At 42.5% G+C, this 15951-nt stretch overlaps 1 protein-coding gene across 1 annotated transcript; it reads right to left on the bottom strand.

Moving 5' to 3' along the window:
- Positions 1 to 1357: 1357 nt before the first annotated feature.
- ogfrl1 (opioid growth factor receptor-like 1) lies at positions 1358 to 13965 on the bottom strand. The gene is made up of 7 exons (XM_080449172.1): positions 13665 to 13965; positions 10421 to 10507; positions 9304 to 9382; positions 8518 to 8596; positions 6769 to 6835; positions 6207 to 6352; positions 1358 to 4728 (listed from the first exon to the last, which is right to left on the bottom strand). The coding sequence occupies exons 1-7, from the start codon at positions 13857 to 13859 to the stop codon at positions 4182 to 4184; spliced, it is 1200 nt and encodes a 399-aa protein (XP_080305298.1). The 5' UTR covers positions 13860 to 13965; the 3' UTR covers positions 1358 to 4181.
- Positions 13966 to 15951: the final 1986 nt, after the last annotated feature.

Raw genomic sequence — 15951 nt, 5'->3', positions numbered from 1 at the left:
CTGAATATGAGCATGTACTGTATTTTCATTTTGTCTCTTTCTTAGGTAATATTTGACAATTTGGCCAGTGTTTGAAAATTTGTATCGTGTACTTTGTTGATTACTTTTGACGCAGTAATGGTCTTATTTCTTTCTTCATTTTAGAGGTATTAAAAATGTCTTAAAAGCCCTTAAATTTTCACTTTATAAATGTGCAGATACCCTGTATACACGTATACTGTGTGTTTGTTTCTTTACTGTTGATCACTGACCGACAACATCCTCCCGGACCATACACCTCTAATGACAACAGGAGGCACTGTGCTGAGTGTGTGTAACAAAGCTGTCAATGTTGTCACTGTGCATATGTTTGTCAGGTACACTATATAAGGCTTAAGCCAACATCATTACCACATCCATCCAATAACAGTGCCTCAAAGCACATCTGAGTGAGTAAGTAACTGCGAGAGAGAGGTGTCTGTGGAAGGTTTAAGCTGTGGTTAAAATATCCTCCTGTCTCCCCCTCTTCTCCCTCTGAGTTCTGTAGGCTATGTATGTACATACATACAGTAACAATGACTGTGTGCCTGTCACAATAGTTGTACATGTATGTACATACATACTGTACAATACGTACCCATTTATTGTGCAATATATGTACATTCAACCATTTGTACATATTTCACATTTATTATATACACAAAACGTTGTCCCTGTTGTCAACTGTGATGTTGTATGTTCATGCATACCCTTTTACTGTGCAACAGCTACACATTTACCCACTACATATTTAATGTATTATAACCATTCTCTCATAATTGCTTGAACTTAACCTTATTGTTTTGTTGCAGCTGTTTATTTCTACCACTGTAAGTACACCCAGAGTCGACTCCTTGCATGTGTGAAAGCATACTTTAAAGCACAATTGAACTTAAAGGTAAAGGTTTGGGTTGCCATGATAACTCCAAATATTGGTGAGACAACTTAAATAGTTTCTCCGTAGCCCTAGATTAAAAATGTATAATACGTTAACCATTCATAACTCATTGAGAACAGGTCTCAGTCACACTTTTAGCAAACAAATTAATGTGAACAAAGTGAATTCGGCTAATGTATACATTTACAAAACCCAGTTAGTTTAATTGTGCTTTAAAGAAGCGCTGCTGGCCTAGCAGTTTACATCCACATATAGGCTCTAATGCCCGACGACCGTTGCTGCGTGTGACTCCCCATCTCTCTCGCGTAATTTTATACTTATTCTGATTCCAACCTTTTCTTTGTTTCAGAATAACAAACAGAAATAAATGCACATTTATTTTTGTTCTGTTTTAATAGATTAATGGATTAGTCTTCATGTATCACACATCATTGTTTAAAAAAAAACACATATACACGTATAAAACACGCCACTGCATGTCTGTTAACATGTCACCAATGTGAACACACACACACACACACACACACACACACACACACACACACACACACACACACACACACACACACACACACACACACACACACACACACACACAGTGAGCTACAGTAAGGGCAAACAGTTTGTGCAGTGTGTGCAGTGAGTGGGGAAATGTGAAGTGGATGTCGATCTACAGTAATCGCCATACTCACACATGCAGTGTGTGTGTGTGTGTGTGTGTGTGTGTGTTGATGTTTATGCGTGCAATGGAAACAGATGGGGTGGGGGGTGGGCTGAGTTTCACATAGATCAGGTCAGGATGTACTCTAAACCCCCCCCCCCCCCCCCTCCAGCTAAGGTCCTGTCTGGAGACTTCTAGGGCTTGAATGACAATATCAGGAAGTCACTCTCAAGCTTCAATATAAAAATATGAATGCAGTGATTGTATTCTCGGTGAAAGGAATGTACAGTACTGTGCCAGTGCTTCATTTATACAAAATAATATATATGGATAGTGGATAAAAAAATTGCAACAATATAGATGGATATAATGTTTTGTTGTGGCCAAATGGTGGCACAACTCAGCCCTACTGTAGCAAAATTTCAAACTGTTTCGGTCCACTTTCTTGAATAAGTGCTGGAGATATTAACAGGTACAATTAATGTACAGTATGGTATTAGTGCTTCTACTGTTCATCTACAATGTCATACGTATATTCTTAAATGAACAAAATATGAACCATCCTGTACATTACGTTGTTGAGTGTTCCGCTGTATCAGCTGAGTTTTGCTGTATGGTTGTTTATATGGATTCTTATAAATAATACTGAAGGCTTTAGGATGAGTATTCGTATCTGTTTATAATCCACCATATATACTGTATGTATATATTTAAAAAGAATGTCGTACATAAAACACGTGATAGACACAAAATCTGTCAAGAAAGACAGTCCATACTGCATACAAACCAATAAACAATACAAAAGAGGCACTTAAGAATATTAGATGTGCATATGTGCACACATACACACAAACACTATAATTTGAATATTTGAGCCCACATTATTACACAATTCACCTGAAAAGCTCATTTTACAATTATCTCAGATAACCTTGGCTAAGGAGCAACATGTACTAGTGTAGATACACAGTCAAATCTTCAGTGTTAATCTAAATCTGAGAGTGGACAAATGTAACCAAATGGACCCTTACAGGTCATGAACACAGGATTTTACACTGTAAGTGTATCATTGGCCAATGAGATGCTTGCACAACTGTGGGCCCTCATCCAATGGGAAGATCCGTGAATCAGGACCACACACACACACACACACACACACACACACACACACACACACACACACACACACACACACACACACACACACACACACTGAATGGCTTATAATTTCAAGGAAACCGTACTCAGCTCTTGACACCAGGAGCAGAAATGACTGTTTTCAAATGATGAAAATCTTCGGAAAGCAATTTTTTCTTCATTCTTTTTTTGCTAGCTAGAAGCTACAGTAGCTTGGTAAAATGTCATGTTTTCCCTGCATAGACCCTTTATAGTAGCCTTTGTAAACATCGCTTTGCATTTTTCTGTTCTCAACGGGAATTGATTGAAATTGAGCGCCTGAAATCTCTGATCAATTTTTGTGAAGTTACACAGCAACACCCTGTGTCAATTCATCCATTTGTAAGCGTACAAATGTAACTAAATGGACCCGTAAGAGTTTAATTAAAACAGGGGACTTTGCTGTGTAAAAGAAGCAATCTAGTTGGTTGGTTGATAACTACCGGGTAGTTGGTTGAGATACTTTACAGGGTTGTACTTGTACTGTACAACAGCCTGAGCTAAAAGGAAAGCTGACAGGATGAGACGGCGTGTGCCCAAATGGTCATCTCCAGGAGGTGGCAAGTTCCTGAACACACCACTGTTGGCAGATCTAAGACTGTAACTTATGGATCAGTGACCCATGGCAGCCAAAAGCAATATCAGCAGGAAGACGGAGATTGTCAAAAAGGTGCAGGATGCGGCACAGCATCCGGCCGGCCAATCAGATAGTTTTGTCCTTAGTTCATGTCCAATCAGCTTGTGCGGTACTGCTAAACAGTTGTGGGCCCTTATGATACCGACTAAAGCAACAAACAGATTCTTCTTGGTGCTACAGTTCTGTACAGTTGACAGAAAACCGACCACTGTCGGCTCAGTGACGATTAATATTGGATTGTGCCAACAACAGTGCTACTAGAAATCACAAAACATGTATTTCAAACTAAACCCCCAATTATTTCAATCCTTTCACTCTGATCCTCCACTTATTTCTCTCTTACTTTAATAATAATAATAAAAAATAATCTCCTTTTCACACAAGTTTACACAACACTGAGCCTGTACAAAGCTAGCTGTGCTCGCTCCAGTCTGTTCCAAAGTGCTCCAGACTTAAAACCACGATAGATAAGCGTAATAGTACGTACTGTATAGACAAGGCTTTTCCCAACAAAGCCAATGAACAACAACAATTTCTAGTTTTTTACCTCAGTGCTACTCAACTGGTTTCGCATCGCGAACTACATTTAAATGGCAGCCATGAATTTGCAACCCACTGACACTGTCAAAGTCAGTAAACCTGACAACATTTCTCACAACTCACTTGGGGGTCCAGAGCCACCAATTGAGAACCACTGAATGTTTTGCAGGGGATTGGTGCCAGGCTAGCTGACCCCCCCCCCCCCCCCCCCGCCCCAGCCCCGCCATGAAATGAGCCCTCCTCAAGCTGCTTTACAAATGAACCATATCCTGGTACTCGTTCCTCCCCTCCCTCGCTCCCGCTATGATCAGCGCCCCTTCCAGGCCGGTGAGGTTGGATCCCAGCGATACGCATTCGGTCCCCTCTCCCCTGGCCGCCACTAAGTCCTGGATCGGTGATCTTGTTACAACACTGCGAGAGGAAACCGTGGCCCCCGACACCGCTTCCCCCTTCCGCTGTTGCTCCGGGGTCGGGGCCGGGGCCCTGATGCCACTGCTACCGGCACCTCCCCCTCCGCCATTATCACCCGTCCCCCGTTTCTTGGTCGGAGGACCCCAGAGGAAGGCGTGGGCGGGGCGGTAGTGCTGGCGGGCAAAGCGGAGCAGTCGCCTGCGGCTGGCGGGCAGGCGGACGGTGTAGACGTAGTACTCCAGGGCACTGTGCTGCATGTTGGGCAGCGTGGCGTGGCACAGGGACTCCTCCAGGAGGAGCCGGACCAGCGGCGCCTTGAAGGCCTCGTAGCCCAGCTCTCCTAGAGACTTGAGGATCCGGGTGATCCTCAGGTAGTTGTGCTGTGACCTGGGAAAGACAGAGAGGGGGGAGAGATGAGGAGAGGAGTAACGTCTTTGTGGTTTACAAGGTGTTAGATGTGTTGTATATTTCATAAAAAGAACTAGCCCTAAAACCGATGGTTCTTAAAGTGGGGACTGGGGACCCCCAGGGGTCCTTGAGGGGGGTTCCAGGGGATCCCCATGCAGCGGAAATATTTTCCGGCTATTTAAAAAAGAAATGGACACATCTTCTCTTATGTGGGTCTTTGGCACACAATCTTTTCAAATGGGGGTCCGCGGCTAACGCGAAAACATTTGAGAACAACAGAACCAGAACAGAACCGTAAACTGATCAGCTCCATGAGACCAAACTCCACTGAATGCTGAATGCAAGCTGGCTGCTATAGAGTGTGTTACTTAGTGCAAGTATGTTATTGGGGTCATCAGGCAGACCCCTTCCCCATAACTGCTACTTCTGTGAGTTGGGCCTATGACACAAGGAAACCCCAGCGCCCACCCCACAGACTCAACACTGCTTTAAAACTATGGATGAAAAAAAATAAGCTTTGCAATGACATTGGGAGAAAGAACAGTAGATTTAGACTAGAGCATAACCCCCTTTTGCCACACATGGATTCTAAATGTTCTGTGGCCTACATATAGTTGTGCTGGCACCGTCGTGGAGTAGAAACTTCAGCTTAGTCTTATAATGGAAACAGAAGGGCTTAAAGAATAGCTCCTGCTTCATACCCTGCATTATTTAGGTAATAACTCAAAAGCCTGTTGTCTGGGAGCCACAATGTACCAGAAGGGAACTCCAGTTAAAGAATAGTTCCTGTTTGGATTTTTATGCTACTATAGAAATGTGACTTTCGGGTGACAGGTGACAGACTTTTTCTGGCAGAAGCATAGAAACCACAATGGACAAGTTGTAATGATAGTCTCGGTGAGATTTTTTGGTCTATGTTTTTTTTGCTTTTGGCCATTATAACAGGAAGTATCTGGCCTCAGGAGGTTTTGTAGTCATAGCGGGACTTTACTGTGTTAGAAGAGAGAGCCATTCTCAGCTCAATTTACATCACCTGGTGTCCAAAGCTTAAAAGAGTGCCTCATTAAATGAGAGAAGAAAAAGAACAGGAAAAAGTTTGGATCTGTCGGCCATATACGTGACAATTAAGTCCCAGTGGGAATGGAATAGAATAAGTGATTAGCTCAAGGGCACACCTTTAACAAATGGTGCACAAGATACAAAAACAAAACTCATGTGTCCTTGTGTATGGGTGTGTGTACAGCACATGCAATGTGAGTGGTGCAGTGTGTGTGTGTGTAACAGAGTGGTTCACTACTTCAGCCTGATGGCCTGAAAGTCTAATATCTCCCCCGAGCGATAGGGATATCCCTTTGGCTCAGTGGTTAAGATGTTGGCTTTCCAATCGGGGAGACCCGTGTTCGAATCCCGGGCGTTACATGTTCGTGCACATGTGCATGCACGAGTGCACCACTTACTCATTGAGGTGCTGAAAGCGTTCCTGCCAGTTGGAAGCACGGGCGACATTCCCACTTTTATCCAGGAGCTTGACGCCGTAGAAGTCCAGCATGAGTGAGTAGGCGGCTAGGAATCTACGCTTGGCTTCCCGAGTGCTTTGGAATTCCTGATGGGACAGAACATAAAAACACTCACAATTACACTGTGAGAAAAGAAAGCTGGAAACAATATCACCTGTGTGTGTGTGTGTGTGTGTGTGTGTGTGTGTGTGTGTGTGTGTGTGTGTGTGTGTGTGTGTGTGTGTGTGTGTGTGTGTGTGTGTGTGTGTGTGTGTCTTTCCAGAAATGCCCCCCCCCCAACTGTTTACTGCGACTAGTGTTGATGATGTCTTGTATATTATTGTATGTCTTTAAATTAATTAGATGAATTGAATACACAGGACCACAATGGAAACAAGCCCTTAGGGCTTGTTGTGTTATCCTTTTAGCATATAATCGTAGCACTGTACTATTTGCAAACTGTTAATAAAGTATTCAATCAATCAATGTGTGTGCGTGCGCTCACGTTGTGTGTCTATCTTACTTTGATCTCATCCTGAGTCAGTTCTTGAGCATAGAAGTTGAGCCCTTGTTCTCTTAATGGGAAAAGCCTGCATGCATATCACACACACACACACGCACGCACACACACACACACACACACACACACACACACACACACACACACACACACACACACACACACACACACACACACACACACACACACACACACACACACACACACACACACACACACACACACACACACACACACACACACACACACACAAACACACACACACAATGTCACATTATATTTCATATTCATCCATAAGTTGCCATCTTGTCATTTAAATCTCTCCATCTCTCACACTTTCCTCCCACTCTCCCTCACTTTCTCTCCTCATCAACGGCCCTGTCTGTTTGTTTGGCTCATTTAAAGAATTTTATCCACTGTGGACCTAAATGCCATGATGCAAATATAGAGTGGGGTTTGACAGACAGATAGACAGACAGACAGACAGACAGACAGACAGACAGACAGACAGACAGACAGACAGACAGACAGACAGACAGACAGACAGACAGACAGACAGACAGACAGACAGACAGACAGACAGACAGACAGACAGACAGACATAATCTCAGGACACATAGTGTGAAAGTGAGTGTGAGAAAACAGAAGGGAGTGATAGAGATGAGAGAGTTATAGAAGAACAGGCTGTGAAACTGTGTGTTCACATAAGCTGATAGACAGCTTACTGTATGTGTGAGCTCTGGTGGTGTGATTGAGCTCTGAGTTGTTATGTGACAAAGCAAACTCTCCCCTCCATGCACTGTTCTACTGAGAACGCCATGCTCGATCAGCAGCCAACACAGTTGGTGCTCATCGCCATTTGAGCTGCTTACGTTCAGATAAGATAATACATCCGACATGCTGTGTAATGTCTTTATAGTATGCTACACAGTATAGGAACGGGTGTACATGCAGGCATGTATGTAGACAGAGAGCGAGAGAGACAGACAGACAGACAGACAGACAGACAGACAGACAGACAGACAGACAGACAGACAGACAGACAGACAGACAGACAGACAGACAGACAGACAGACAGAGACAGACAGACAGAGACAGACAGAGACAGAGACAGAGACAGAGACAGAGAAAGAGAGACAGAGAGACAGAGAGAGAGACAGAGAGAGACAGAAACACCAATTTTTGATAGATGGTAGTTTACGATTCAGATGTATCTTGGTCACTTGTTCTCATGTTTTTGTTACTTACATTTGTTTTTCTTTACCACAAATGTACAGAATGTTATTTAAATGCCATGTAATTTAGACAGAAGCTAGATTCATTCTTTACCTGGTATCATAGTGTCTTAGCCAGTAAATCTTTTCTTTGCACTCTACTTATATGATTATTTACCTTAGCTTAGTCCACAAACTTAGATTCATGCTTAATCGGCTTATTCTGATCTGGAACTTGTAAGTCGCTCTGGATAAGAGTGTCTGCTAAATTGTAGAGAGAAAGAGAGAGAGAGAGCACTGCGACGCATTGCGAACTTGTATATCTGTTATTTTCGACCATGTTTGACAATTTTCGCCTATAATGACATGATCAAAATAAGGACGCCAGTTTGAAAGTAGTTAATTGTTTTTTTGCGTACACCGATTTTGGAAATCAGATCAATGTAATAGTGTGCATGTGCACAAATGGACAGACAGAGCAGGAGGAATCAATTGAGACAGAGATGGAGAGAGGGATTTTTGGTTAGAGGTGTCTTACCACTGTATGTAGGTGTGATTGTGCTCCAGTTTGTCATAGTCTCCTCTCCACTTGGTCAAAATCTCCTCTACATAGATACCTAAGAAAAGACACAATGTTATACCAGTGGTTCTCACCACTGGTTCAGTGAACCTAGGCTACAGCTAGTCTTCTAATCTGTTTTGTTTTTTCTCCACGTGGTGCCGTGGGTCTAAATTAGTCTACAATTAGAGGACTAGAGTACTGAAAAGTACTGCTCTAGGTATCCTCCAGGACCACATGGGAGTCATTGAATGTATTGTACTGTGCTGTACATCCACTCCAACGAGGATCAAATGTCCTCAAAAGGAAAGAAAAAGAAAATCCTTCAGAATGAGAAAACGTTGCTGGGCCTGTTTTTCAGGTTAAGACTTTGGTACTGGCTAAGGTAAGGGAATCAGTCTAGTTAACAGCAGGATCTCAACCATATAATATAACAGAAATGTGTGAATATGTGTGACAACTTATTATGAAAGATGTCTATTTCCATATGAGAGGCATTGCTTCACTAACACTTTAATCATTGTGTGTGCACGTGTTCATATGAGTGTACGCTTACATGTAGGGTGCATGCATGCGTGTGCATTTGTGTCTGTGTACGATGAAGTGTGCAACAACAGCCTCTCCCCTTAGCCAATCAAAACACACAAATCCCCCCAACCAATACCGTTGTCTGCTATGTGAAGATGTCAGCGTACATTGTGTTCAATCCAGGCAAAGACACAAAGTATGCCTTGTGTGTGCGTGCATGCGTTTGTGGGCTCTTACCATCTGGCACTAGAGGGATCTTGTTCAGGTAAAAGCGTAGGTTACGATACTCATTGGGAAGATGGGACGCTTTGTAGTTCTAGACACACACACACACGCACACACACACACACACACACACACACACACACACACACCAGTTAGACATGCATGTAGTGGTGAGAGTTACAATTAGGGTTAGGAGTACGGTTGTAGTCAATGTTTGATGCGTTTTTCTTTTTGTACCTCATGTACTGTAACTGCTACTTTTTAAGGTTTATGTTTAGATGTACATATCTTTGATTTTCCTTTTGACCTGCATCTACGTTTTCTTTTTTTTTATCTAAATTTTTATCCCACGATTTTGTAATCCCTATTTTTTCACCCTAGTGCCAATGCCGTTGTAATCCTGGGCACTACCTTCCCTCTGCCAACCTAGGGAGGCCAGGGCCGAGCTCATGCCTCCTTCAATGCATGAGAGCCTTCTGACCTTCTTATCACCTGACAGGGGAGAGTTTCCCTGGTTGGACGTAGCGCGTGGAAGGAACACGTTATTCCAACCAGTTCCCTTCCCCTCCATCAGGCGCCCCGGCTGGCCAGGGGGAGGCAGTATAGTGACCAGGATTACTGCATGTTTTTTGTGAGGGTACCTACCCTAGGAGACACGGGGAGAACATGCAAACTCCACACAGAAAGGCCCTTTCGCCAACCCCACCTAGGGTGTGGGCACTGATGACGCAGAGGAGAGAACACGCCCCAAGCGCCCACAGCGTCCCCTGCGGGAATCGAACCCAGGACCTTCTAGCTGTGAGGCGACAGCGCTACCGACTGCGCCACCGTGCCCCCCGATCTACGTTTTCTTCTTGCTCTCTGCCCCCCCCCCCTTTCTGAAAACTACATTTTTTTTTAGACCTAAACCATGTAACAATAAAGTTGATTCTGATTTGTGTGAATATGTGTGAATATGTGTGTGTGTGTGTGTGTGTGTGTGTGTGTGTGTGTGTGTGTGTGTGTGTGTGTGTGTGTGTGTGTGTGTGTGTGTGTGTGTGTGTGTGTGTGTGTGTGTGTGTGTGTGTGTGTGTGTGTGTGTGTGTGTGTGTGTGTGTGTGTGTGCGTGTGTGTGTGTGCGTGTGTGTACCGGGTAGCTGTGACGGTATTTGTAGAGATCTCTGGCAGCGTAGAAACTTCTCTTCATTTTAGGAGCAGACTCGGGTGAGTCTGTCAGCTGAGAGAGAGAGAGAGAGAGAGAGAGAGAGAGAGAGAGAGAGAGAGAGAGAGAGAGAGAGAGAGAGAGAGAGAGAGAGAGGGGTTTCAGACCAGGAAATCTTCAAGGGCCCCTGACAGCTGACGGTCCCTTGGAATAAGGGTAACGGTAAGGTAAGGGTTAACTTTAATGTCCCCGAGGGCAAATGTGTCTCGGGCACAAAGCACTTGACAATGCTAGACAGTTGCTTCACCTAGAAAAAAAATTAAGATACATTTGACTATACACGAAACGTGCTACTATAAGTGCTTACTTAGTGCACACACAGAACTTGATGAGGGTGTGTTACAGCACTTGAAGATGAAGTTGTATCTCATCATGGTACACAGAAAGGTCCATGTGCTTGTGAAGAAGGCTCAAAATCACAGAACCATCAGCAAATGTTATATTGTAACTATGACTGTAGGTGTAGCCTACTTTTCTGCAGTCATATGTAAATTATGATGTAACTTTGTGTCAAGAAAGTGCTCTATAAAGTTTATTATTAATACTATTATTTGTATTATTATTATCAGTGTACAATGCAAAGAGTAGAGGTGATATATACTGTAAGAAATAATAAAGTCCGCACACAGTAATTTTAAAAGAAGCTCCCAGTCAAGGCTTTATTAACCTTTCGACACAATGTCTTCTTCAGAATGAAGACCTTGTGTCGACGAAACTTTAATAAAGCCTTGACTGGGAGCTTCTTTTAAAATTACAGTATGCGGACTTTATTATTTCTTATATATTTCCACTGTTGGTCCTGCACCTGCCGTCCGGTGGATGTGCCAGTTTTATTATTGTTTAAAGAGTAGAGGTGATACCTCACAACCTTGTGGGACCTTTGTCTGATCTCTGGCTTACCGTGTCCAATTAGTTCAAAATAACTAATATAATATTCCTGACTTTTCACCCCCTATCTGTTTCCCTTGACCACCCTGCACTTATTATTCTATGGCACACTAAACACAAAACCATCTTTAGAGATCATTGCTGTGTAATTTCATGGAACACAATCTGCTTTAAGGTCAATGGCTGTCGTTACCTACAGTATTTCTCTGTAAAAGGAGGACATTTCACTGTATTATCCCTGCTGTCCTATCGCTAAAAACGACATCAGAAACTAGATCTCACCGCAAAGTCCTGAGTGTTAATTTAACTCTGAGCGTGTGCAAATGGATCCTTACGGGTCAAAATGTGGGTCACTGTACTTCCTTTGAGACATGCAGACCTAATATATGACTGTATCTGTCCTTGTTTCAGCTCACATTCCTTTCATTCTATCATCTTCTTAGTGTTTTTTCTAAGACTAGTTTTTAGATTAATCGGATAATTGAGAAGACTGTATCAAATATGTTACACGCAAGTAAAGTTTGACTTGATCAGACACTACAGTATATGTCTGATTGTAAAATCGTAAAATCGTACCTCTGTACTATTTGCAAACTGTTAATAAAGTATTCAAGCAATCAACTAATATCACCAAGTATAAAATACTGTACACTAAAGAGTATTAACAGTAAAAGAGAGAGTAAAAAATTACTTGTTAAACTAAAACTTAACGTTTTACTGTGTCGAGTTCAGGGATTTATCTTGGTGAAGTTAATAAAACTTACACTCATGTTTGAGGCCTCTGCAATCCTTCGGGATCAATTTACTATCGATCTATATCTGTCTGTCTATCTGTATCTATCTAGAAGCAAATACGGACATGTATTAATAGTCCAGATGAACAGAACTACTGCGTGTACTATTCTACAACATTTGAAAACTTACCATACTTACACTTATATTACCTTATTTATTTATTTTATTCATTTTAATTGTATTTTGCAATGTTATTTTCACTGCTTTTGTGCTTTATTATGGCAATTCTTTATCTTCATATTTAGTATTTGCAGCTGTAGCCTGCAATGTGGCTACAGCTGCATTTTAAGTGCATGTGACGCAAACTGACAAAACCTTGGCTATAGCAGATGGAATTAAATGTATCCTCTTCATCATTCCTTCACTCCTTAGGTCAATTGGTGACATAATATGAGAGGGTGTAAACAACTGGAGTTTTGGACATATTGAGCATGGTAAGACGTTTTCAATAGAAATTAGAAATCTGGAAAGGAACCGCAGTGTGTTTAATCACATTTGTGCAAACACTCTTCAGTTGTACAAATAAAAGACACCATGGACTTCATGCTGAGCCTACCGTCTAAAAATAACTTGACCCTCATGAAATATTTATTTTATATCCTGAAGAAACAGCTTGACAGCCTGGTAATAAACCTGAATGGTCTATCACGTTGGATTAGAGATATGGATAAAATAAAATCCTCAATGTTAATCTATACATTTGTGTAATTCAGAGTGCACAAATGTAACAAAAATTGACCCATTACATGTGTACACTCTCAGAGAGTTAAATTATATTAGCCTATATGTTATAATTTACTGTATACAGCAGAGTTTACACTACACTGTTCTTCCCCTTTCTAAACAGCAGCAGCTGTTTCCACTTCCCAATAGCAGGGGTCTTCAACGTTTTTTCAGCCCAAGGACCCACTAGCTGAGAGAGAGATGAAGCAGGGACCCCCACTACATATTGTATAACATTGTGTTGCAGATTAAACTTTTTCATAGATTTCATTCATAGTTAGATTCTTTGACAGCACTATCATCAGTGCTGGTTTCATATTAATGTGTATTTTCAGACAGTTAACCACTTAAAACCTAAAAACTTGTACTTGGTCTGCTCTTTATTCCCTCTACACCAAACCTCTTTGGTTTGGTGAAAATAGCCAATCTGCGAGGCATTGTGAGCTTGTAGATCTACTATTTTTGGATAATGTTCCCTTCAGAATAGGGATGCTAGGGTTCAAGTCGTTAATGTAAAAAAAAAAAAAAAAAAATCCTATCACAGAAAGATTTGGCAGACCCCCTGTAGTAACTCTGAGGACCCCCCTAGGTGTCCCGGACCCCCTGTTGAAGACCCCTGCCTTATAGTACTATTGTCAGTGGGCTAATGCGCGCTGCAGGTGCCATGCTGGCTGCACTACTACTACTACTCGTCAGACATGGTGTGTGTGCCACGTTATAGTTTCTTATGAAGCCCCCCCAAATCCACCCTTCTCCTATAAAGTACCTGCGGGGACATGTCGCCCGGCTCCGCGGCGTACCGACCCGTCTCGGACGGACTGAGGGAGTCGGAGATGCCGCTGTCATCATGATCCTCGGCCGCCTCCTGCTCCTCGCCCTCCGAGTCCGACCCCCACGTCGAGTCACATTCCTCCACAGAGCTGGGCTCCTTGTAGCGCCAACCGCCCAGCAGGTTTCCCATTGAAACCCCCTGTTGTCGCTCCGTCCGTCCGTCCTCTGTTTTGAAATCAGAGCATTCGCGTCTCTCAAGCTACATACTTTAGGTTATAACCCCGCCATGGAGCTGTTTGTAATGTTCCAGTTATTATACCAGAAAGGTTGGGCTGCTAGGCTTTTTAAATGGCAGAAAGATGGGAGGGAGGAGGAGGAGGGGGATTTCCGACAAGGCGACGACGCGCCTGGCGACGCGGTGCGAACGTAGACGCTGCTAACCTAAACTAACACAGGGGAATTGGTGACCCATTGAAATATATGACTCAAGAGGTCGCTGTTTGGCAGGCTGCTGGTTGAGCCTTTCGTGTCTTCACTTTGAGTCTTCTCTCATTCGTTTCATCATCATGGGAATTACATGTCTTTGGAACAAAAAAAGGCAACAGCATTCTTAACTCTTTCAGTGCCATGCTTATTTATGGAATTTTGGTTCTGAGTGCCACAACCAAAATTAATTGTAAAACAAAAAGTGCTTAATAGGAGCCGAGATACAGCCTTTTTCAGTAAAAAGTTAAACAAGAAGTGAATGGAGCAGCAAATCTTCAAATCATCATATCTTGGGTTTTTCCAAAACTGGCACTGAAAGAGTTAAGAACTAATCCTGAGGGGGTTACATTGCATTTCATAATTGGCAATAATAAGGCCTTTCCTTCAATCTTTTCATTATTTTTTAACCTAACCAGGCTAACGGGTAAAGTGAAGTCTAATTTCCCACAATAGACTGCCCTCCAGAATATGTGACTACCATAAAATAAATAGACTACACACCAGCACCTACTTTCCCGAAACTGCAAGACAGCTACCGATTTCAGGAGTCACAGTATTCAATAGGTCAACAATTTCTGTTTAACAGCCCTCAATGGATCACGGTGACAGCAGCAGCATCAGGACCGGAGCTGTCGTCAGTCACGTGATTCCGGGCGGGGGGAGGAGGTGGGAGTTACTGTATCTCGAATCTCCCACTTGCTCCTTGGTGCCCCTCTTACATGATGTAAGTTACATCAATGTTTGTGCTTTGCGTGGTTGTTTCCAGGAATGGATTATGACTAAAATATATAGGCCCCAACCCCAACAAGTGGGACCCTCAGCCTATACAGTACTAACCTAACGCTGACAGGGCCCCCAGTCCTCTCTGGGCCCCAACTAACCTGGGGTTAGGGGGAGTCTCCTCAGACAGACTCCACCTCACCCCCTAGCACTTCACTCGCCCTGTACCCACTATGCATTGCAATGCAGACATCATGTTTTTGTTTTGTAGATTTGTTTTTCTCAACCACATGTGTTAAGAACGTGAGTTAGATAGTATAAGTTATTTAGACAGATGCTTTGGCTACCTGGCATCCTAGTTTCTTTGAGGCACTATGTATTCTCTCTTGTGTTCAGCACTTTTGACTACAGTTGCTCAATTTGCGCAAGTTGAAAGATTTTCAACTCAAGCAATTTCTGCTAAAGCGAACAGAATGACAGCAGTGTGTGTACGGGGAAAATACACTGTAAAATGTCACATTTCCCATTATTCAAGCAACATGATTATGCTACTTTCATTTGCGCCCATTGTGAATGAACTTTAGACCAAAAAAAAAAAAAAGACAAAAAATCATGTGGCCTGAAATCAGGCTCCAATGTGGATCTCGGACTTCATGTGGCCAGCCTGTGGCGTCAGTCGTCTATGAAATACACACGAGTGACTGTTTTAGATACTAGACTAAATCTCCATGCATTCAAGGCTTCATGGTGTGAGTAAAAAAGGGTGAACCACCCCTTTGATAGCCTACTGTGGACCTGCCCTACATTTCCTATAACATCACAATGATGTGGCAAAAAAAGTTATTGGAAGTTTATATTGGATAGATTCTTTTTCACAACACATGCTGTAGGATCTACTGTATTGTGATAAACCTACTAAGTAGGTCATCGTAAAATTCTCATTTGAATTTGCATCGAATGTTAGGATATGGGTGAATGTGCTGTATATTTATTAGAATTTTAATATTTGTGTCTTCACTCACCCTTTGATGTTTTTAATAGCTTACTAAATATGATCCAATGTGATATACATTAGG

Source organism: Gymnoscopelus braueri (assembly GCF_963280865.1).
Source record: "Gymnoscopelus braueri genome assembly, chromosome: 14".
Lineage (NCBI taxonomy): Eukaryota > Metazoa > Chordata > Actinopteri > Myctophiformes > Myctophidae > Gymnoscopelus > Gymnoscopelus braueri.
The sequence above is the reverse complement of the archived record's forward strand: the minus strand, read 5'-3'. Positions and strand labels throughout refer to the sequence as shown.